This window comes from Mustela nigripes, chromosome 6, assembly GCF_022355385.1.
Source record: "Mustela nigripes isolate SB6536 chromosome 6, MUSNIG.SB6536, whole genome shotgun sequence".
In the NCBI taxonomy this organism is placed as follows: Eukaryota; Metazoa; Chordata; class Mammalia; order Carnivora; family Mustelidae; genus Mustela; species Mustela nigripes.
This window is the reverse complement of record NC_081562.1, coordinates 24356824-24381270: the sequence shown is the minus strand read 5'-3', so window position 1 is coordinate 24381270 and position 24447 is coordinate 24356824. Positions and strand designations below refer to the sequence as shown.

The 24447-nt window shown below is 50.1% G+C and overlaps 1 protein-coding gene across 1 annotated transcript in view; it reads left to right on the top strand.

The window, feature by feature from the left end:
• ELK3 (ETS transcription factor ELK3) overlaps positions 1–24447 on the top strand; it is a 68311-nt gene that overhangs the window by 26394 nt on the left and 17470 nt on the right. The window contains exons 2-3 of the mRNA XM_059402314.1: positions 916–1124; positions 21810–22589. Of these exons, the coding sequence (XP_059258297.1) occupies positions 918–1124; positions 21810–22589 (987 nt within the window). The 5' untranslated portion in view covers positions 916–917. The remainder of the gene's footprint in view (positions 1–915; positions 1125–21809; positions 22590–24447) is intronic.

The window sequence follows — 24447 nt, the reverse complement described above, 5'->3', positions numbered from 1 at the left end:
TGCATTAGTATTAGTAGTAGAATCAGTGCCCGTTGCCATGAAAGTCCTCAAATGTCTGAAGATAAGGAACTACCTGGGGGGAAAGGGGAAAATATTTCTTCAGGGAAGTTCCCTCACAACTGGGTCATCACAGGTTAGTAGGAGTTTACCGGGCTCCAAGGCATTGCAACAGCATTTTAGAAGGAAAAGCCCTTACAAAGTCTACACCAGAGTCAAAGGAAAAGAGTATTTTCTAATCCAGTCATAGCTGGGAAAAATGCTTTTCCCATCGGAGCGGTTGTGGCCATGGGTTTGATCTGTAACAGGACAAATGTCTGGTGAAGCAAAGGGCTCTTCACGTGGCGGTGGTGATCCTTCAGTTCACAAAGCTGTGTCCATTGGGCCCCGAGACATGTGGCACCGCGCTCAGTTTCGAAGTCCGGGGAAGACACCGAGCAGCCCCACAGAGACCCTTCTCTGGGCAGCGCGGCATGTAGTCACGCTGACAGGCAGAGCCCAGCCCCCACTCGTCATGGGGTCCAGATTCACAGCAGATCACGGGCTCCGAGACTGACCAACAAAGCAGTCAAGAGTCTGGTTGGGAACAGACTCTGGTGTTAAGAGGGGACTCGCTGGAATGAGGACTCATCATGCAAGTGGGAGCTCGTGAATCGCTTTCACGTTCCTCCCGATGCCACCCCTTGGCTGGAGGGGACGCGTGTCGTGACTACAGGGATCACAGGACTTCCTGGTATTTCTGAATCGGGGCTGTTTACCTGAGTCCGAGTGGCCTGTGGGGTCGACGCAAAAGCGGTGTTTTGTTGGGTTCCCTGTGGAAGGGAGGGCAGGAGCCGAGGCGTCCGGCCCGAGGCCACCCCCGGCCGCCGTCCAGGTGGGCACCCGTGCTGACGGCTCTGCCCGCCTTCTCCCCCGCAGGTATGGAGAGTGCAATCACGCTGTGGCAGTTCCTGTTGCAGTTGCTGCTGGACCAGAAACATGAGCATCTGATCTGCTGGACCTCCAACGATGGTGAATTCAAGCTCCTCAAAGCAGAAGAAGTGGCCAAACTGTGGGGCCTGCGGAAGAACAAAACGAACATGAACTACGATAAGCTGAGCAGAGCCCTTCGATACTATTATGACAAGGTAAACCCTCGAGCCTCGCTCGCATGGAGCGCCGCCTGCTCCTTTCCCTGGTGAAAGCAGATGGTTGTGGACCATGAAGCAGATTAGAAACATCAGATGGAGGCAATTTGTGCAGGTTTTTCTGGTGGAAGGGAAAGCTGTGCCATAGGGATTTTTTTTTTTTTTTTCCTAGAAGCCCTTTGCATGTTCCTATGGGTCGAATTTTGTTCCGTCTGCATTTTCCCTTAGAGGTTTGCTGCAGACCTTTGCTCACAGTAGAAATTAGTTGTCAGGAGGTTCTCAGGCCTTCCTTGTTGTCAGTTGCTTGAGTGACAGAATGAACGTTAAGATCTAGAAAGTCTGCGCATCCCGACTGGTCTACCGTTCACTCAGATGGGTCTTTCCTGGAACGTTGGTAGCTTGGGCAAGTTATTTAGCAACTCAGAGCTGCAGTGTCCTCATTTATATGAGGGGGATCATACTAGTGCCATCTCGGCATTGTTACGAAGATAAACACGTTCAATGCTTAGAACGATGCTTGCTGGGGCACCTGGGTGGCCCAGTCGTTAAGCGTCTGCCTTTGGCTCAGGTCATGATCCCAGAGTCCTGGGATCGAGCCCCACATCAGGCTCCTTGCTCAGTGGGGAGCGTGCTTCTCTCTCTCCCATTCCCCCTGCTTGTATTCCCTCTCGCTGTCTCTCTCTCTCTGAAATAAATAAATAAAAATCTTAAAAAAAAAAAAAAAAAAAGAACGATGCTTGCTACCACCCCGGGCTTTGCACCTTTGTGGGAAATTTCCCTAATTAAAAGGAAAGCCATTTTCCTTTTTAAGTCACAGAGAGGAGACAGAGCACTTTGTTAAGTGGTGACACAGCCCAGTTGCCAAGCAAGGACAGTTGGGGTGAGTTCTAATGCATTTCTGGAAAAGCAGTTAATGTGGCTGCGAGGGCAAAATTATTGCTCTTCAGAGGTAATCATTTCAGGCCTGTAATTTTGGCCCTCTCTGCGAGGATCTGTTGGTGCTGTATATTTAGCCCCACAGACACAAAGACTTAAGAGTCCTAATAAGGGTAAGCTTTTGTTCTGGATTTGCAGTTCGTATTGAAAGGTGAATTAAAAGCTGATTTAAATATTAGTTCCTGATCTATATTTAGTGCCTGCCTTTTGCCAACCTCTTTGGAATTCAAGACAGAAGGATTACACATTTCAGGAAGTGGAGACATCATTAATTATAAAGTGTTCCTTTATATGATCGTAATTACATATGATTATGTCATTGAAATGTTAAAGGTGCTTTCCTTTAATGTAGCAATTAATTAGTCCTGGTTTAATGCAGAGTCCTACGAAGAAGTAAAAGCATTTCTTGCAAATTGCACCGTCTGAAAGACTCGCAGATGGTTTATTGTTTTGCATATTTTCCCAGGTTCTAAGTTACACAATGGGAATGGGGTGGCGGGGAGCCCTCTGAAGGAAAACAGTCGTCTTGCCTGTTGGCAGGGTGCCTAAAAGCCTGGCTTTGAGACTAGAAAAATGTCATTGTTTTAATTCAAGACATCAAAGATTAGGGGCCCTGTCTCAGTACCTGCGACTCTCCTTGTGGCCCAGGCACCAGGGCTAAGGATGCAGGGTCTTCAGCATGAAGGGAGACCTTGGGCTGCAAGGGACTCATCCAAAGGCCGGTAGAGCCATTCCTATGGAGAAGACACCTGCTCTCCCTTGGGCAGACTTTCTAACTCTCTGGGGAGAGCAGGTTCGGGGCTTCAGTCGCCCAGCACACTTTGGTACCTTCTGTGTCTAAGGCCTGGAGCTGTGGGCACTTCCCACGCTTCGCCTCATTTAAACGCAGCAGCCCGGGTTGCTGGACCCACGGCCTCTCTGGGAAGCAGTAGCCTCGGACTTGGACCTGACTTGTCTGCCTGCATTCCTGGCCACAAGGCAAACACTTTACCTCCTGGGCCATTCATTTTCTTTGCCTCCTGAACACCCGAGTTTCGAGGAGGCCATTAGGTAGCACAGAGGTGATTTTCATTTCTTACTGAGCCCTGCAGTACCGCACGGCCCTGCTCCCGTTGGGTCCGGGGTCTGAGTGGTCGCTGTGACCTCCTCGCCCTCTTGCCCTTTCCTCTCCCACCAGCGCTGAGCCTGAGGTTTGGCCACGTGACCTGTGAGCAGCCAGCTCATGGGAACAGTGAGGGCAGGAGCAGCTCTTGTCCCGCGAGTCACACAGGCGTGGCCACCACGGGAGGACACTTTATGTCCTTCCTTCCACGTGTACACAGTACACTCACATGTACACAAGACACACGCATGGACATACGATATGTGTGTGCTACATGTGTGTACACACTGCACACGTGTGTGCATTACACACAGGTGTGCCATGCACCTATGCATGCACACAATTCACATGTATGCAACATGCATGCACATGCACGCAATATATGTGTGTGTACAACACATAGGTGCAGGCAATGTATGTGTGCAAGCCATGTACCTGTGCATGTATGCAGTACACATGCTAATATGCATATGTGCACACAGCACACGTCCACGTGTATACAGTATCCATGCAAGTATATGTAATATACATGTGTGTGTGGTACACACGTGTACACACTATACGTAGGCATGTACACAGTACACATGTGTGCACACAGGCATTTGAATCTTTCTCATGAAATGCCCTGAAGTGATGAGTAAGTGTGATCATTAGATTCCTGATACAGCTTAAAATACAAAGGAAGGAAAGAAGAGGGGCCAGAGACTGAAGGAGAGGAGAGGAAGGGGGGGAGGGGGAACGGGGAGAAACGCAAAGGTTACAAACATTACAGTAGATTTTACATTTCGTGATAAACACTTTTTAAAAAGATTTTATTATTTTAGAGAGAGAGAGCCCACATGTGAGCAGGGCACAGGGCAGAGGAAGAGGGAGGGAGAGAATCTCAAGCAGACTCCCTGCTGAGCGCGGAGCCCCGTGAGGGCCTCTGTCCCGCGAGCCTGAGAGCACGACCTTGGCTGAAATCGTGAGTCAGATGCTTGACCCACTGAACCACCCAGGTGCCCCCATGCTCAGCACTTTTCTCAACCTTGCCAGTGTTTCTCTGTGACTATGTGTATACATTGAACCGTAACAAATTGCCATCATCTGACCGTTTGGACCCCACAAAAGTGGCAGTCTCACACGGTTTGGTTTCTGAGCTGAGAGGCGGAATGGGGGAGGGTCTGTGAATGGGAAGCTCCTGGCCACTTGCTCCTCCTTGTGTCCCATCGTGCTCCGCAGGCATTCCTCACGGTTCCCCGCTCTCAGTGTGACCCTCTCTGCCTTTCAGCGTCCTCCCCAGCCCCTCCTCCATTCTCCAGTCCTGTCCATCCATCCAGAGTGTGCTCTACAGGTAGCCTAAGGTGGGTGACTCCCCACCCTTTCGGCTGTATTCTTCTCTCCCGTTGGCTGCTCTGTCCGTTGCTAGCTTGCATCTCCTCACTGTTGGCTCAAACTGCCCCTCCCTTGGTGTGTCCTGATAGGGAAGCTTTCCTGCAAGCATGAGAATGCCATTATTTTTTGTTGTTGTTGTAGGTTATATTTTTAGCTCATTCCAGAATATTAGACATGGACAGAGGGGAAAAAAAAAGTGGAAAATGTGTGCAGTACTTTGTAGAAGGCATCAGAGCGAATGGTACAAGGGCTAATTGTATCTGTTTGGGGCTGAAACACTTTAATTGTCATTCCTCAAGAAACTTCCCCCCTCCCAATCCCCTCCACACCCCCCCCACCATCCATCACTATAGCAAGGTGGTTCACAGCATGGACTTGGGGCTAGACTGCTGGGTGTAAATCCAGCTCCACTGTGAGTGCTCTGCCTGATCCCTCTCAGTTTCAGCTTCCTTCCTAAAATGGGTCTGATAGTAGAGCCTGTACCGTGGTGGTGGGGCGGGGTGTGGGTCAGCTGAGTTCACACACAGTCGGTCCTGAGAATCGTGCTCAAAATACAGTAGGTGCTACCAAGTGTTAGCCAGAGAAGTGATCCTCATCGCTAATTTGAAAAATTCAGACAACTGCAAAGAAGAAAGTTTGGACCTGTGTACCGCTTTCCTACGTGAGCACACCTAGAGGTCTGATGAGTCGGATCCTGGGTGACTGAGGATGGATGACCATAGTTTCTTTACCCAACTGCCTATCTTTGTATATGGAGGCCCTTCTGAAATTCAGTGACTAAGATGCTTTACTATTTCAATGATGCTTCCTTGCGCCTCTGAGGAGCACCCTTCTCTGAGCAGCCCCAGTTGGAGCAGCCCGCAGGAGCTTTGCATTCAGTACTCTCTGGGCTGGAGTGGACGCCCGGCCTCTGAGTGTCCATTTCCCCATGGTTAAGGGAGCTTCGTAGCAGCACCTTCCCTCAGCGGATGGTGTGAACTCGTGTGCAAGGTGTCAGGCACCTGCTAAGTACACACCCCCAGCGCTCGTCCCCTCTGTTAGCCGGGCTGATGAAACTCCCGGCACTGTGTGACAGGTGCCTGTTAATATCGCACAAAACTGGATTAGTGTCCTGGACGGTTGTAACCACAGAGTGTGTGGCTTAGAACAACAGAAATGTATTGTCTCACAGACGTGGAGGCCAGAAGTCGAAGGTCAGTGTCAGCAGGGCCATGCTCCCTCCGAGGCTCTGGGTGGATCTTTCCTTGCCTCTTCCTAGCCTCTGGTGGGGGCCGTGGGTCCTTGTATCCCTCGGCCAGCACCCGCATCACTCCGGTTTCTGCCTGGCTTGTCACGTGATGTTATTCCTGTGTGTTTCTCTCTGAATTTCCCTCTTCTAAGGACACCAGTCCTACTGGATTAGGACCACTCTCATGACCTCCTCTTAGCTCAGTTAGGTCTGCAGAACCCTATTTCTAAAGATCCCATTCACAGGTACGGGGTGCAGGGAGGGGATGGTAAGATTCAGCATCTCTGCTTGGGAGACATACGTCGTTTGTCATATGTTTCATATATATTTCACATATATTTCAGACACTACTGGAGTTTCATTCAGATTTTCAAAATTATGATCAGTGCCACACATTCTGAAGGAAAACTGTGTGATCGGGACAGCAGCTAGACTCAACAGCAGGTGTGAAGCTAGAGTCTATGATAGGCGTGTCACGGAGGGCCTGTCACATGCCCAGCCCTGGGCTGGGTCCCCAGGGTGGACGGAAAGATGAAGGATCCCCCTTCTGCGCTGGAGGAGCGAACTCTAGTAGGGGACTTGGACCCGTCCTGGCTTAGCCGTAGCCATGATAGGAGACCTCTGGTGTTCCTTCCTCCGTCTGCGTATCTGGAGATTGCCCGTCACACACACCATTAGGGAAGGCTGGGAGGTCAGGGGGTTGCAGCTACGCACTGACAAGGACCTGCTGCCCCCATGTATAGCTTTTGAAGAGGCTGCTGGGCAAACCCAGGTAGAATTCCAAGGAAGGAGTGATGCCCAGGTTAGGACGCAGCCCGTTGTATTCCTCGGGCATGGACCGAAGGCGCCCGGTCAGCTTGGGACATGTGCAGATAAGGGAGGAGGCTGCGTCCAAGCCCGTGAGCCCCCAAACCAGCTAGTTCTTGCCTGCTCAGGTCAAGACCACCCTCCCCAACCCACTCGTTTCCCATAGTCTCACTCTGTGTCCTGGGATGTGGCTTTGTTCGTTGTAGTTCTGATGGTTGGAATTTGGGGGGAGGGGGGGCGGGGTATGGTTTGATTTTTTTTATCTCTCTTAGAGTGAAATGGATTCTTCTAGAGGTCCTTCTACAACCTCTGCAGTCTTTCAGAGATTGGCTTTGTGAACGAGATTAATGACTCCTTCACTCGTTAACAACTCAGACCTGGTTCTTAAACCTCTCACGGTGGAGTGGAGAGGAGAGAGCGCTCAAAGCCCAGAGCGTGCCTGTGAGTGGCCCCATCAACTGCCCACACCCATGGGCCCATGCTTGAGGGGCATCACGTGCTGCTGGGATCCCCCGTCTTCCGTAGCTTCTGGGAGGTTTTTAGTTCTCCATCCCTCTTGAGAAGATATTCTTTCCCTCTTTCTTTCACCTGTGCTTTCTTTCTTCCCAGGTTCAGCCCTACCTTTAAAAACACAGCTGCTGCCCTCGGCTGGCTGTGCGGCGGCTGGGGAGACAGACCTGCGTGGGCAGTTAGAGCAGAATGCTAGCCTGGCCCTGGCACCAGCATCTTCCAGGGAAGCTGCAGAAAGTAAAGGCAGAGGGAAAGACCCCGGAGGTCAGGACACCTGCCCAGGCCCGGAGCAATGAGATTGGGTTGATCAGGCTGGACCATGTTGGGGAGGGACTCACTGACAAAGGGAACAATATGTGCATGAGGCTAGGAGTTTGAGTTTTGGCTTCCCAGGGGAGTCCCAGGGTTCTGCAGGGAACAAGGGGGACATGGGGTTGGAAGAGTGAGTGGGGCACGGAGTGTGCAGCGCATTATGTGGAACAGTTGGAACTTCATGGCTACGGCTGGAAGCGCAAGAGTGCTGTGGGCAGATTTGCATTTTAGAAAGAAACCTCTTTATCTCCCCATGCTCTTCTTGGCATTCATGGTGTCCCCCTTCACCCCCTGTGCCCCCAAGCCCCAATCTTTTTGGCCAGGTTAGCACATACCGACTTCTCGGGGCTGACTGAGTTGGCCCCGAGCTGGCCCTGTGGCCCCTTCAGGTCAGGGCATGCGTGCCCCTCCCAGGATCTGCCCGCCGGTGGGGCTGCACAGCCGGCTTGCACACGGGGCAGCTGACTTCCCGGAGGAAGCTCCAGCCGCAGACTCTCGGAGCTGGCTGCAGGAGACCTGGAAGCTGACGCAATCCCTCGTCCTTTTTCCGTCCAACAGAGCTTTTGTCCTTGTTGTTGTTGGCGGTGAGCATTCCTCCCAGGGGGAGGCTGAGAGCTCTGCCAGCTCCCTTCTCATCAGGAGATTGCAACGGCGATATGATGAAAAAACGCTCCGGTCTCCACAGCAACATCCCAGCTTATCCTCACAGTGTCCCGAACGGTCTCTGCTTAATTGGAAGAGGTTCAGGGGAGAACAGTCAAGACAGTGTCTCTGGCAGCATATTCCTGGAAGTAGAACGCGTCACCTTCTCAACTTAATTGGATAATTTATTTTAAATTGGGTGTGCAATCACGACAGGAAAATGTTCGTGTTAATAATACATATCTGAGATCGCCTGCCTGTGCCAAGAAGCCTGGCCCTGGCAGAGTTCTCTAATTCCCCAAAATAAATTTTATGAAGATAAAATGATGTACTACTGTCTGTCAGAGTGAAGAAAGAACAAAAGTCCAGCAAGCGTTTGCATCCTGGAACTTTCTGGAAGGCTTCTGTTGGTGGTGAAATTCCACAGAAGACCCATCTCTCCTGGGCTCTGTTCAGGAGTGTTTTGTACATCAAAGCTGTCCCTCCCCACACATGCCCCCCCCCCATGCCCAGCTCTGGCTCTGAGTGTTAGGGGTCTGGTGTTTTTGTTAGGTGTCTTTTTTGTCCCCTTCCTGTCATGTCAGCTGCTTAGATGGTTTGAAGTACAACAGATGGCAACTACACTTTTGCTTGGGGGCTGAGGGGATAACCAGGGCCTTTCTGGAAGCTTTTGGTCCTGGAAGCTGCCCAGTGAGGGAGGGCGGTTGGGTAGCTGATAGCTTCAGGAAGGTTTTCTAGTCTGGTCACACTGCTCTGGGAAGAGCGGCTGACCTGAGGGGGCCAGGCTGTTGGCGGGACATGGGGTGGGGGGGACTGCGTGGTGGTTGGGGGAGCTGTTTTGCACATGCTTCCAAGCTAGCTTCGTGGTGGCACTCCGTGTTCCCCCAAATAGGGCAGTTGCTAAGAAACACCCGGAGTCTTGGGAGTACCTTCAACACTGTGCTGATGGGGCTGCTGGGCTCGGTGTTCGGCTGCCAATGCTCCAGCCGCCTAGCCAAATCCACTTACGTCAGGCTGTTGCCCAAGCCCACACTGGTCTGCCGGCATGAGTGTTCCTGCTTCTGGACAGCTTCTAGCTGCAGGAGAATTCAGTGGTTGTGTAGACAAACTGACAGAACCCCTAACATTCACATCATACCGCCCACCATCCACCCACTGGCCCAGCTGCTCCTCTGGGCCCCCCACCCCCACCCCACACCTCCTGCCTGTGCTCTGACAACAGTTTACCTCAGCTCCTACCCCCAGTTTGTGACATACGGAGAGGAAGCGCACTTGTATTGAGGATTTGTGTTAAGCCAGCGCTGTGCTGGATATTTTTACATTTATGGACTCCTCTTCTAACATGTGAAATGCCTGTCGTCACAGTTGGTAATGGGCCCATTTTAGAGGTAGGACGCTGAGTTTCAGAGAGCTTAAGTGATAGATCCAAGATGAAACCGCTGGTAGGCGGCAGAGCTGTCTGTCTACGACGCTTGAGCCCAAGGTCCACGAAGCCAGAAGATCACACAGCTATAGGGCCTTGGGCCCAGACTTGAACCCCCCATTCCTAATATTGCTGATTATCACCCCAGGACAGGCAGAGAGGGGAGACCAACCCCTGTTTGTTCAAAATGACAACGGGGAAATGGCTGGCAGCGTTCTGAGCCAGCGGAAAGCAGGAGGCTTGGCGGCCCTAGGACCCTCCCCCTACCCACTTCCTAGATGTCCAAATGACACTTCCTAAAGAAAGCCAGATCCAAGCACGGCCCCGCTCTGCCCTTGTGCCTGCCCAGCATCCTGCAGCCTCCTGGAAAGACTCCAGACGCCCTCACCATCTGGCCCCTAACAGACTGCCTCTCCTGTACCAGCCCGGCCTGCCACCCTCTCTCGGCCTCTACTCAGACCTCTTCCTTCCCTGGGCTCTCCCTTGGCCTTTGCTGCCTGGTCCACTCCAGCTCCTCCCCACACCCTCCCTGCTTCTCCTCCACCTGATGTCTGCACTTGGCCTTGCCTTCACTCTCTTCCACCATCCTCGTGCCTGTCTTGCCAACCGGGTGCTGGTTTTCCTTACCAAGTCCAGTTCTGTGCAGCATCTGGCATGCAGTGGTGCCAAATGAATGCAGGATGAGCGTGAAACAAGCAAGCAGGCTTCCCTGTAGCACAGAAAGAAGTCTGTCAGCTCAGGGTGTTGACACCGCACAGGGGCTGAGAAGCCTGCCTGCCTGCCCGTCCTTTAGCAAGTGAGGACCCGAGTGGGCAGGTGGTTGTTCAGGAGTGTCGGTGGCCAAGCCAGGGTGAGAACATGCTCCCAGACCACCTGCAGCTCCCAGCCCCTCCCGCTGGAGGTGGCTGCTCCCTGCCCAGCCAAGCACATGCTGGGGGACCAGTTTTATATTTTGTTGTGTTAACACTCCAGAGGACTTTAATAAAAATACCCTTGAGTGCTGAAAGTGAGCCAGCAGGGAGACAGCAGTCTCAGTCCAGGAGAAGCAGCCACGAGCCCAGAGAGGGCAGAAAAATGCTCCTCATGTCCAGTCCAAGGTTGGGCATCCTGCCAGGCTTCTCGTGTTTGCAAGCTTTGATGAGCACGGGGCTCGGGCCGCAAGGCTGAGCAGGCCTCCTATGTCAGGCTGCCCGAATTTGGAGAGATGGTTCACGCTGCTGTCTAACGGTGCCAGGGAAGGAAGAGATCTCAACCCAAACCACAACGGAACCTCCCCCACGAGTCAGCCAATTCTAAGACCCAATTGGACCTCTTTACTGGCAGCACATTATTCTTAGAAGTTGAAAGTGGGCCGTGGATGTGTGCGTGTGTGCACGTGTGCATATGAGCTGGTATGTGCACTCAAGGCTTAAGCTTCAGACAGAGGACAGTTCAGGCTCCAACTGTCTCAGTGTGTTGCATACGGTAGTGCAGCTGCCTGCAGGCAGGCCACGCCCTCGGGAAAGGCTGTGCCCCCTGCCCTGCTGGACAGAGTTTTGGGGGGACTATATGTTTCCTAGGGCTGCCGTAACAAAGGATCACAAACTTGGTGGCTCAAAACAACAGAAATGTATTCTCTCAAAGTTCTGGAGGCCTGAAGTCCAAAATCAAGGTGTCCACTAGGCAGTTCATACGCCCCCTTCAAGGGCTCTCGGCGAGAATGCATACTGGCCTTTGCCAGCTTCCAGTGGCCCTGGCAGTCCTCACCGTCCCTCGGCTGTGGCTCAAGCCTTAGTCTCTGTGTCTGTCCCTCTCCTCCTTCTGTGCCTCTTCCCTGGGTGTCTCCCGGAGCCTTTCCTCTTGTCGTAAGGGCACTAGGTGTTGACTTTAGTGTTGACCCTAACTCCCTGATGATTCTGTCCCAACATCCTTCTCTGGTGACACGGGCAAAGATGCCGTTTCTAAATAAAGTCCAATTCTGAGCTTCTGGGTGGGAATGAATTTGTGGGGGCGGGGAGGTGGGTACCGTACAACTCAGTGCTGACGGGAAAGACGGGCCCAGGGAGAGGCAGCTCGGGTTGCTGGGTTGGAGTCCTCAGGGCTGCTCCTCAGGGTGGCAGGTGTGCGGTGAGCCTGACCGCAACAGGTCCATGGCAGAGCTCAGTATGGCCCCAACAGTCAGACGCTTCCAGGAGGGACCCTGATTCACTTCCTCTTCTGTTCCTCAGAGCTTAGCAAGGAGCCTTCCGTATGAAAGTGTCTGAAACGCTGTTGAAAGAATGCTTGCTTGTCATAGAGGAGGAGCTTGGAGCATGACTCCTACAGTGAGGACTTGTTCTAACTCTGGAGAGAGGACAGTCAGGTTTTGTGTCCGGAAAGGGTGAGTCAGCTCGTGGTCTGGACGGGAACCCAAAATGAGGAGCTGAAGCCAGGGTGTTGGCTGGGAACCGATGGCCTCGAGACTCGTCTCTGCTACTTACTCATTCGTGAACTAAGCCTGATGCCCTGGGCTCCTCATCTGTAAAATGGGTATCAAAGTGTTGTAGGGATTGCCTGACATAAGGCATAAGCCTTCAGGAAACTATACAATGAGGTACCCAGAAAAGGAATTTAGGCAATTTGAGGGGCGCCTGGCTGGCTCGGCTTGTGGAACATGCAACTCTCCGTCTCAGGGTTTTAAGTTCAAGCCCCACATTGGGTATAGAGATTACTTAAAAGTAGAATCTGTGGGACGCCTGGCTGGCTTAGTTGGTTAAGCAGCTGCCTTTGGCTCAGGTCATGATCCCAGTGCCCTGGGATCGAGTCCCACATCAGGCTCCTTGCTCCGCAGGGAGCCTGCTTCTCCCTTTGACTCTGCCTGCCACTCTGTCTGCCTGTGCTCACTCTCGCTCGCTCTCTCTCTGACAAATAAATAAAATCTTAAAAAAAAAAAATAGAATCTGTTATTTTTTTTTCCCCAAGATTATTTATGTATTTATTTATTTGACAAAGAGAGACACAGCGAGAGAGGGAACACAAGCAGGGGGAGTGGGAGAAGGAGAAGCAGGCTCCCTGCTGAGCCTGATGTGGGACTCGATCCCAGGACCCTGGGATCATGACCCAAGCCAAAGGCAGACGCTTAAATGACTGAGGCACCCAGGTACCCTTAAAAATAAAATCTTTTTTAAAAAAGGAACTTAGATTATTTGAAGGCCGACTACAGTGAAAGGACAGTGTGGTATTGTGGGGTTGCTATACAGTTAGATCATTGCTTGCTAAGTGGAGTTGTACTAGGTGAGAGGTTATATTTGCAGGACCTATATGAGTGGGGCACTGACAAATATTGATTTTTTAGAAAAAAAGATGCTGTGCAGTATTGTTCTGCTCTTAGTGATGAGCAAACGGAGGCTTCTAGAAATTCAGTACCTTTCCCAAAGCCAGAGGAAGTAGACAAACTGGGATTCGGACCAGGTTGGTTCACCCCTGCTGGTTCTATTTAGCGTCTGGCCCATCAAGGCTCAGAGAGGCTGGCGGGCGCTCCCCGTGCTGTCCGTGCTCCCCTCCGAGCACTCCTACAGTCAGGCTGTGGAGGTGGAGGCCAGCTGCCTCTGTGCTGCCTCTTGTTTTCCCATCAGCCTTGTCTCCTGAATGTCACCCACTTCAGGGTGGGCTTTTGATGTCCCATCTGCTGAAGTGGAACCGCCAGGTTCCGGGGGCCTCACCCAGGGTCTCCAGCAGTGTGGCCCTGCGCCCCGCTGGGAGTGGAGAAGCCCTTCTGTTTCCAGCAGAGAAACAGACTTTAGGAACAGCGGGTCTTCCTCACGAGGAGCTGGAAACGACCGTTCCCGAGCACCCACCTTGCTTCCCTGGCACCAAGCTGGTTTCCCAGGCACGCTGCGGTTACCCCACGATTACTCTGGAATACTGACTTGAACAGCCGCCTCTGAGCCAACGGCAGCTGCTTTCTGGGAGAGGGTGTGGCGTGGGATAAAAAAGACTCCCGTCTTGGCACTCCTTCGAGTTGGTTTAAGCTTCAGCTCCACCAGCAACAAGCTACAGGGTCTTGGGCTAGTAAGCTTTTCTGAGCCTGCTGCTTTCTTGGGTGGGTGGGTTGGGGGAGCTTATTTTGAATTAATACATATTGAATGCATGCTATTAAATGCGAAAAAGCAGAGGAGCAAAAAAGAAATACTTTACATCTTACATCTTTTGAGGTTTATTTTTTCTTCTTGTATTCTGTATATATAGTTGTTTCATTAAGATAACGGACACATCTTTGAGTGCTTTTTCGCAGCTAATGTGCATTGAAAGACACGGGAGGAATGTTAACACTGTTTTGTCCTCTAAAACAGCTCCGTGGTTTTCCACTCGAAGCCCTCCTGTTAATCTAACCCACCGTTGTGGGATCGGAAATTGGGTCTCACCTCCCTTCCCATCAATAGCCTTGACTTCTTCATCTTTAAAATGGGATCCCAGCACCCATCTTGCCAGGTGGCTGTGCGAGTTTGGTCCGTGGTCAGCGCTCATCAGTGTTTGCTTCTTTCCCGGGCCCTTTCTGGCCACAGGTTCCTTTCACGCAGGATCTCTACTGTGGTGAGATGCACACCGTCAGAATCAATCCATCTCTCTTCCCCTGCCCCGAGATCCTGCGTACGGGCGCTCGGGGCCAGCAGCCCACATGGCCCTCCCCCTGAGGCGCAGCCACGGAGACCCTGCAGAGCTGGGCTGCTCCCTCTGGCCTGGGCAGTATGTTTCCTGCTCTAAGCAGCGGAGAGCAGTGGAGCTCAGAGGGGTGTCTGCTTAGTGTCCTTACCGCTTGCCTGGCTGGACGTGCTGCCTTTCTGCTAAAGCTGCCATGGCCTTTGGAGCGGGACCCTTGCATTTCACATCTGCTGTCCCCAGGGCTGGCCCTCTCCCCACCGCCCCCGACCCCTGAGTTAATGGGTGTGTGTGAGGTTTCCTTCACAGTGCATGTCGAAGTCTGGCCACGCTAGGCATGGTATACGGTAAGCCTTCTATTTTTTGTCTGAACCCAACTAAATAAAACATCATGTTTCCCCCTGTTGGTTGAGATATATAAACCAGATATAATCTGTCTGCCATACGCCCCAGTGTGGTATCCAGGACAGTGGACAGAGTGAGGGGGATATGCACAGCCTTCTAGGAGGTTTAATTTTTATATTTGTTTGCCACTGGAGTGGATAGGAAGTGAATTTTATGTTTTGTTTTTGCTTACATGGGAGGACAAAAATACTGAGATCTGCTATGTATTGGGGATTATCACGTGTGGCTGTAGCAGGTGTTCTGCTGTAAGCTTTATATGGATTATCTCATTCAATCCCATGAGGCAGATGGTAGATCAGTTCCCATTTTATAGATGGGGAAACTGAGGCAGCTGACTCTCTAGGACCATTCCTTATAATCCCACCGTCAGCCTTTGTGACAGAGCCAAGTGGGTATTTATGGAAGGATCTAGGACCCTCTCCTCTGCAGCCCCTGCTGCTGTGAGATTAGGAAGAGATTGGGCTGTTGGGAAGAATGTCCTACACCACCTTTCCTGCTGTGTTCAGGAGCCGCCGACATCTCTCCGTTTTGAGAACAAGATAGGAGAGTTGCAGAATCAGAGGGGAGGCGTCCTGTGGTTCCTGAAGCCCTCCCATGGTGGGGAGGCAAGGGCATGGTAGCCATGCTGATGGGGATCCCAGAACTAGTCTGGCTCCTCCTGGGGCCATGAGCAGCCCAGGGAGAAGCAACAGCTGTGGTGAGAAATCTGAGCACTGGCAAGTCCCGTGCATGACCTTAGATCAAAATTGGGGTACCAGGGCAGAGCTGACACAGACTGCTTGTATTTGCCATGGATGTGGATATGTGCACTCCAAGTTTATTCAGCTCTCACAGGAGTTATGGGGTTGTAAGGTTTTGCTTATGGCCCTTACCATATGCCTGGGAGTTTTCAGTCTAAAAATGCCGACAAGAAAGCACATACTTACACATATGGGACACATTCACGTGGTGCTTGAACCAGCCTGGGGATCAGCTACAGAAAATTCTCTCTCTCATGGGGTAAAGCCTCCGGTTTCCCGCCTGGGTCAATTTCTCTTTATAGTGAGAGTCATTCACTCAACAAACATGCAGTTAATTTAATATTATCCTTCATAACATCAAAATTAAGAAGGTAAATTGAATTCCTCGAGCATCTCTTCATTACCTGGCTCTGCATATAATTTTTTTTCACGATCACAATACAGTAGACCCATTTCTAATTTATCCACTGTATAGCATTATTTACACAGGCCCCTTCTTTCTCTTTAATGCTAGGAGAAGGCAGAGTTGAGTGTCTGTTTACATATTTAAACACACTTACAGGCACCTCTATTGTTGCCAGTATGCCTGGAACCTGTCAGGGCAACAGGGAAGGGAGGAAAATAGAAAACTGACTTGTTTTCTATGTTTTCCATCCAGTTAGCAGGAAATAACTAAGGGAGACTCTCACTGGTCCCTCCGTTGCCAGAGGTGGCTGGTGAATCAGGAAGGGCTGCTCTGCCCAAGATGGCCGCCTTGGTCCTGCCCACAACAGGCTGCTTGCCCTTGAGGCTCCTGCCATCTCAAGACACCACCTTGGACGTGGCTGTGGTGGAAGCAGCTTCTGCTGTTGCCTGGAACTTCCACGGAGGGTGTGTGGGGTGGATGTTGTGTTTCCCCTCCCGAAGTTGGTCATCCTTGCTGCCCGTGACCTCACACCGAATGTAGGGTCAGGAATCCGGCCTGGTTGTGGAAACACACTGAATGGGAAATGATGAACAGGGAGGCTGGTCCCACCTGTGTAAAAGCAAGTAGATGTGTGCAACTGTTGGTCTAAAACCATGCTGGAGAAGTCGCTCTGCTCAGCTGGACACAGACAGCATTTGTCAGGTTACCAGGCAACTGTAGGCAACACATACTTGTGGGTCTGGGAGGAAGGGGTGAGAAAACCGACTTTCTGTAAATACTCACATCACTTTTCATAATAAGAGCCTGTCCCCAAGCGCTCTTGTGTCCTGGGCGGTCTCAGCCCGAGTCTTGTATCCCATTGCATTGTGGCCAAGGGCTCTGGAATCAGACTGCCTGTGTATTAGCTTGTGAACATAGGTAATTTATACTGGTTGAGCCTCAGTTTGCCCATCTCTAAGATGGGGATCCTAATAGCTCCAGACTCTCAGAGGTTTAAATGAGTTAACAGTGGCCAAGTTCTTTGTACCCGGCCTGACAGGTAATAGGTACTCAGCAACTACTACTATCCATTAGTCCTGTATGCGGTGAGTTTTCTCAGCAGACTCCTCGTGGGGCACACTCTTTTTTTTTTCTTTTCATTTCTTCTCTTCTCTCTCTCTCTCTTTGGTTTTGTTTTGTTTTGTTTTGACCGGACTTTTTATTTAGTATTCTGTAGTGCTTAACGTACTCTTAACTGTTCTTGGGATTGGGGGAGGGGAAAGGGGAGGTTCTTATAGATTCCCAAGGAAATGTCAGAAAGGCAAAATTTGGCCTGCTTTATCCATTTGTTTTGGGGGGTTTACTGGGTGACTAGCACTTTCCTTACATAAGCATCTGATCTCAGGTTTTTCATACTGAGAACCTTGAGATTTCCATTTGAAGACCCTCTGAAATCCTGAGAGCAGCATACCCTGACCTCCCTCTAACAGCCAGCTTGTTTGTATAGGCGGGATGATTCACCTCTCCATTTTATTTTCTATTATTTATTTATTTGACAGATCACAAGTAGGCAGAGAGGCAGGAGAGGAGGAAGCAGGTTCCCTGATGAGCAGAGAGCCCAAAGCAGGGCTCGATTCCAGGACCCAAGGATCATGACCTGAGCTGAAGGCAGAGGCTTTAACCCACTGAGCCACCCAGGCACCCCTCACCTGTCCATTTTAGACGGCTAGATGTTTGAGGAAGGCCTTATAATTGCTTTGCCTCATTTACTGGGAAAAATCATATATAGGACATGGCCTTTGGCGACACTTTTAACTTGAAAAATTACAACACTGGTACACAAGTCAAGTCTCAACACATTTAACATTTGCTTATTGAAAGCATTGTCATAAAGTCAAATAAGATTAAACAGGTTTTACTTTTTCTTGCGGGACAAACTCTTCAGAGACCATAGAGATCTCTTCAAACGTGCATGCCACCCCAAGCTCCCAGGGTCTGCCTGTGGAAGGTAAGGGGCTGTCATTTTGGCTGCCATGCATATGCCTCCTCTCAGTCTACCTACTACCTAGGGCTCAGGCTGTGGACATCCTGGTGGGGGGCTTTCCTTCCTGGCTCCCCTCCTGTGAGCAGATTTCCCCAGTGCAGGGTTGGGCTCTCAAACAGCGGGGCTACAGTGACCTGACCTCCTTCCTGTACACTCCACACCCCTTCATGCTCAGACTGTCCGGTAGCCAGATCTACTCCATCTTTCCTGCTGGAATAGACCAGCAAGGCTCATGCTGATTCTTTCCAAAGGTTTCTTCCTCCTTCTGGTCAGCTCCATCCCCGCCAGTGTAACCTTTTCCTCAAAAGCTCTGGTGGTGTCCTGGTAGCTCCCCCCACCCCAGAAACAGCAGCTGCCACGGGGCCCCTCTTGCGATGGCTGAATTCAGTGTCCTTTGCGGAGGCTCCTTTTTTATCTTCAGAGTAGGGTTATCGCCATCACCATCCAGCCATAGAAGATTCCCACCATCTTCCATTTAAAGGTAAATGTTTGGATGGACTGCGAGAGCATTATGCTAAATGGAATAAGAGAAAGACAAATACTGAATTATCTCACTTATGCGTGGCATCTAAAAAAGCAGATCTAGAATCAGAGAGTAGAGTGGTTACCGGCAGTGGTCACTGGGCGGCTGAAGGGTGGGGAAATGAGTAGTTGTTGGTCAAAGGTACAAACTTCCAGTCACAAAATGAGTAAGTTATGGAGATGTAAGGTATGGATGGTGACTGCAGTTAACAATACTGTATTACCTACTTATAAGTTGCCAAGAGAGGAGAGTTAAATGCTATCACCACCACAAGAAAATGGTAATTACATGAGTGGTGGATGTGTTAACTCACCTAATTGTGGTAAGCATTTTGCAATGATATACATGCATCAGATCTTCATATTGTACATCTTAAACTTCTCAATGTTGTATGTCAGTTCCATCTCAGTAAAGCTGGGGGAAAAAAGATTCTTCATGATCTTAAAAAAAAAAAAAAAAAAAGAAACCGCTTCCGTGATATATGATTCACATACCATCCAGTGGATCCATTGAAAGCATACAGTTCAGTGGCTTTGAGTATATCTACAGAGTTGTACATCCAAAACCACAGTAAACCTTAGGACATTTTCACTATCCTTCCCAAACCCATACTTTTTAGTGTGACCCCTCAATTTTTCCATGTCACCCCCAAATCTTAGGAAATGACTCTTGTCTCTTTAGGTTTGTCTATTCTAGACGTTTGATAGAAATAGAATCATTACATATGCGGCCTTTCTTTCACATAATGCATTCATGGTGCATGTGTCTGTACTAATTTCCTTTTTATGGCTGGATAATGTTCTATAATCTGATTATGCATTTTGTTTATCCATTCGTCAGTCGACAGTCATGTAAGTTGTTCCCAATTTTTTTTTTTAATATTTTATTTATTTGAGAGAGAGAGAGAGAGAAAGGGGGTGGGGGTGGGGAGGAGCAGAGGTAGAGGGAGAAGGAGTCCACTGCAGGGCTCAGTCCCAGGACTCTAAGATCATGACCTTGATTTCAAGAGCTGAAATCAACTGAGTCCCTCCCCTCCCCAAGATGCTCCTTCTTTGTTCTTTTTAATACATCAAAGCCCTGCTCTTTGAGACTACCTTTCAGTTCCCAACCATTTTCAGGAAGAGAGGCCTTTTTGTTATTTTTAATCAGAGCCCCAAATGACTCCGTGGTTTGCTTATGCATATAATCCCTGCTCAGATGTTATGTTCTGAATACCTGTAATAAAATTAAAGGTAAAAATTAAAGGTTTAAAAAAAATTTTTTTTTTACGAGAATATGCCTGAAGAAATGATTCAGACCATACAGTTTCTCTTTTTTCTGTGTAATTATTTGGGCTTTAATGACTCAGTCAGTTTAGATGGATGTTGGAACTGGCTGAGGACAACATAAAGTTTTCACCTATGGAGAAAAATATTAACGAAAACCAGAAATATCTTAGAATCGTAGCAGCAGAACACTCCAGGCAAGTGTCTTTTCTTCTTACTGAGAACCCAGTCTGGGTCAGGTGGCACGGGTGACACACTTATTTAACCCTATCCTGCTGGGAGTGGACTTCACTTAGGCATGTTGTGTACCCATGCCTGGTGGGGAGCCCACTGAGACGCCACCAGCAAGGCCCAGGTGGAACTTAAAAGTTTCCCGAATTTCTTGGAAGGTATGTAAATAGTGTTGAGCTTTGCTAGTTGTGTGTGCAGTTGAGGTCAGATGGGATAAATGGCCTTCAGGTGGTTAAATCTGCAGTCTCCAGCACCAGGCTGCCAGGCACTGGAACTGTTATGCCTTGAATCTAAGAATCTAACATGCTCAGGGGATGGGAGCCTCCTGTGGGCTGGTGCTGAGCGGAGGTTCGCCAAGATTTGCGTTACTGGGATTTCCGGTGCTGAATGGGGACAATGTGTGTCCCTCCCTTCGCTGCCTGCCCTGAGGGATTCCTGCTCAGAAATCCCAGTGGCATAGTAAATGTGCCCTCCCCTCTGGATGGCTGGATAAATTCACTCCTGGGATTTGATGATCTGTTTAAGGAAGAAAACTGCAAAACATCATGCTTTAATGTAACAAGAGGGAAGGCAAAAACGTAATATACTTATGTTTATATACCAAACGATGATCACAAAAGGAACATCAAATTTAATTAAATTTTGTCTCTATGGCATATTTGAAAGTTGCTGAGAGAGGAGATCCTAAAAGTACTCATCACGAGGAAAAAAAAATTACACTCTGTGTGGTGGTCATGTTCACTAGACTTGGGACCACCTAAAAATAATAAAGTGTTACCTGTCCACGCCATCTCCATTTTGAAAATTTCACCTCTACTAAGGGGTTCCTGGACTCTCCCCACCGAAATTTTTGTGGAAATGTGAAAAAGCTCAGGCTCCAGAATGAGAAGATCGTGGTGGTTTTTGGATGGATGACTGCCCATTTCTGAGCTTGTGTCTTAAGAGGACACCTTCCACCCTCCAGAAGGATGAGGTATGAGAACGGATCAGAGAGCTTGCGCACAAATCCGGTATATAGTAGGTGCTCAATAGGAGTTACTGCTTCTAAAGTAGTTCTTCCCCAAATGATTTTTTTTTTTTTTTACACTCTCACTTAATACCCAAGTTTTAGGAGGAGCAGTTTGCAAGGAAACCTTTCTGGATCTTTTCCCCACAGGATGGCGCTGCTAGCTCTTTGTGCTCGAGGGAGACCATCTTGGTCTCCGTGGAACACCTTGCACCCCACAAACCTTTGATAGATATTTGCTGATGTTCCCATGTAATAAACTGCAAGAACAGTAGAGAGTCTTTCCGATGAAGTCTGTTCTCCCAAAGGGGTGTGAACATTTCTCGCGTGATTATTGGTTTTCATTTACATCCTAATGTTTGAGGACTTGGAGCCATAAACTGAAGAGCCAGAAGTAGATACTAGTGACTTAAAATACTGTAGGAGTGATGTAAATACCAAAGTAGACAATTTGTTTTTTCCTCCAGTGGCTTTCTTGGCAGAAAATTGAAAAGAAAAAAAATGGCTACATGACTTAAGAAAACATTGTGGTGGCTGGTGATAATAACTTACATTTCTATAATGTGTTCCAGCTTACAGAAGGCCTTCCTATTATTATTTCATTGAATTCTCACAAGTCCCAGAGGTAGGTAAGACAATGCTGCGTTATGGCGAAGGAAACGCTGCTTTGACCACTTACCTACCATGTGGCTCATGTGGGTTATTTAAGCGCTGTAAGCTTATCTTCTTAAGTTTTAAAATGGGAGTCCAGTCATTTAGTTTTTGGGTAATAACACCTTCCGTACAGATGCTTATGAGATGGTACATGGACATTGCTGGCCACATAGTAAGTCCTTAGCAAATGGGGCCGGCCTGGGCGTTATTAGGTAGAATAACTCTTACTTCACAGATGAGGAAACTAAAAACGGCCATCACTGTGCCAGAGCTCACACCGTTCGTAACCACAGAACTGGAAAGCAGATCGAATTCTGCTGTCTCCAGCCCGAGTCCCCTTTCTGCAGCACCGTAGCCAAGACGTGTCCATCAGGAGGCACGTTTCGTGCTGCTGCCAGCCAAACTCCCCCTGCCAACGAACATCTTCCTCATTTTTCTCTGGGTGCACTGATCTTTTCACTGTCTCTTCTTGTGTTCACAGAACATCATCAAAAAGGTGATTGGGCAGAAGTTTGTGTACAAGTTTGTGTCTTTCCCGGAGATACTGAAAATGGACCCTCACGCGGTGGAGATCAGCCGGGAGAGCCTTTTGCTGCAGGACAGCGAGTGCAAGGCCCCCGCCGAGGGCCGAGAGGCCCACAGACACGGCTTGTCGGCCCTCAAAAGCGCCAGCCGCAACGAATACATCCACTCAGGCCTGTACTCGTCCTTCACCATTAATTCCCTGCAGAACCCACCAGAATCCTTCAAGGCCATCAAGACAGAGAAGCTGGAGGAGCAGCCGGAAGACAGCCCTCCCGTGGAAGAAGTCAGGACTGTCATCAGGTTTGTGACCAATAAAAGCGACAAGCACGCCAGCAGGCCCATGGTGCCCCTGCCCTCCACGTCGGAGGCCTTCCTGGCCTCGTCGGCCTCAGCCAAGGTCTCCTCTTTAATGTTGCCAAATGCCGCCAGCATTTCGTCCGCTTCACCCTCCTCGTCTCGGTCCCCGTCCCTGTCCCCCAGCTCGCCCCTCCCTTCTGAACACAGAAGCCTCTTCCTGGAGGCCGCCTGCCATGACTCCGATTCCCTAGAGCCCTTGAACCTGTCATCGGGCTCCAAGACCAGGTCTCCATCTCTTCCCCCAAAGGCCAAAAAACCCAAAGGCTTGGAAATCTCCGCGCCCCCGCTGGTGCTCTCCGGCACCGACATCGGCTCCATCGCCCTCAACAGCCCAGCTCTCCCCTCGGGATCCCTCACCCCAGCCTTCTTCACCGCACAGGTAAGAGCCCGTCCCCGTGCTGGGGCTGCATCAGACTCGGTGACAGAGTGGAAAGGAAGAAAGCAACCAAGGCAGCTTCCTTCGGCCCTTTCAAAGATCATCTTAGGGGCCCACAGACCAGAGTCACGGTGGGAGTGTAAAGGACAGTTTCTTCTTTATCCCCAGACCAAGGTGTCCACAAGAGAAGAGGTTTGGGATATTGGTTACGGTGGGATGCTTCCCTGGTTTCTTGCTTTCAGTGGCTGAAGGTGATCCAATTATGGAACATCACTCGGGGCTTCCAAGCAGATCCAAATATCTTCCTAGGGAAAGTCGAGCAGACCAAGTGACATTTCAGAAGGCATTTGGGCTTTAAGAGATCTTTTTTTGTTTTGTTTTGTTTTTTAAGGGAGAGAAAGGAGGGTGGAGGAGCAGAGAGAGAGAATCTTAACCAGGCTCCACGCCCAGCGCGGAGCCTGACATGGGGCTCGATCTCACAACCCTGAGATCACGACTTGAGCCGAAGTCAAGAGTCGGACACTTAGCCGACTGATCTATCCAGGTGCCCCTGAGCTTCATGAAATTTCTATAATGGGTCCTCTCTGGGGGGGCATCTGATAAGTAGCCATTTGCTTTCTGTAACTGAGAAGATAGATGTTAAGTGACGCTGCCATTGGGTTCGTCTGGGAGGATCTGCATTGTCCCACACGTCAGGGCCACACCAAGCAGTGAGGAAGAATCTTCAGCAAAAGAAATGCTATTCTGAGAAAACCCATCATTAACTCCTCTACGAGAAGGCAGCCTTTTCCTTTAAATATCATATGCACATGCTTTTTCTTGTCCAGCTGGCGTTCGCAGGGCAAAGGCAGAGCTGGGGGGTTGGTCAAGTCTATTTCTGCTTCCTCTGGAAAATTGGACACACTTGGGTGGCAGAGGTGAAGCACATTGGCTTTGGTGTCACAGACCAGATTTGGTTCCTGGCTACACTGCTGGGGAGCCCTGAGACAGTGGGCGCTTGCTCTCTGCTGTTTCCACATCTGTGAAATGGATTATTGGGAGGACGGGATGGGATAACCGCCATGGTCCGAGAGAGCTATAGCTGGCAGGTATCCTTCCGGGACCGTGAGGCCAGTGGGCGCTCCCTCACCTGCCCCTGATCTCGTTGCCATCGCCAACCCTGCCGTAGCCATCAGAAGGGGCAGCAGTGTCACAGGGGCTCACGTTTGCTGGTCACTGTTCCAGACACTTCGCACGCACCACTCCAGTCATTCTTCGTGGCTGGCCCATAAAGTAGATGCTCTTCTGTCCCATTTTTCCACCTGAGGTAAATGAGGCACTGAGGTAAAGTAGCTCATCCAAGGTCTCACAGCTAGCAGGTGGGAGGAGCAAATTTGAACCTGGTTCTCTTGCTCCAGAATCCATGCTCTTAAATAAAATGTTCTTGGCGTGCCCACTGGGAAAACCTCCAGTTGTCCCTGAGCGTAACCATCTGTGGAGTCTGCCAAACAACTGAGAGCAGCTCTTGGCCACTCTCCTCTCCATGGCTTCTCCCAAACTGATTGTGTCCCAAGGATTTTGTGTCCGCCCCAGCTTGTGAGCTAGTGCTGCTGAGCTGCCACCATGGAGGGGGAGGGCTCAGTTACTGGTCAGAATGAGCATATGTGCTATTGATCAGGCATTTTCTGATCAAACAAAACTGTCCAGGGACTAGGGGCTGCTGAGTGAGTAACTCAGAGAAGTAACTTGAGAAGTTGGCGGGGGTTGGGGAGGTGGTAGGCGTGACCTGAGTATCTCCTCCCCTGGCCTCCTTTGTGTTCACAGCTGTAAGGTTTAGAAAGATCTCAAGCCAGACCAAGGCCAATTCAGATTTCCATATCTG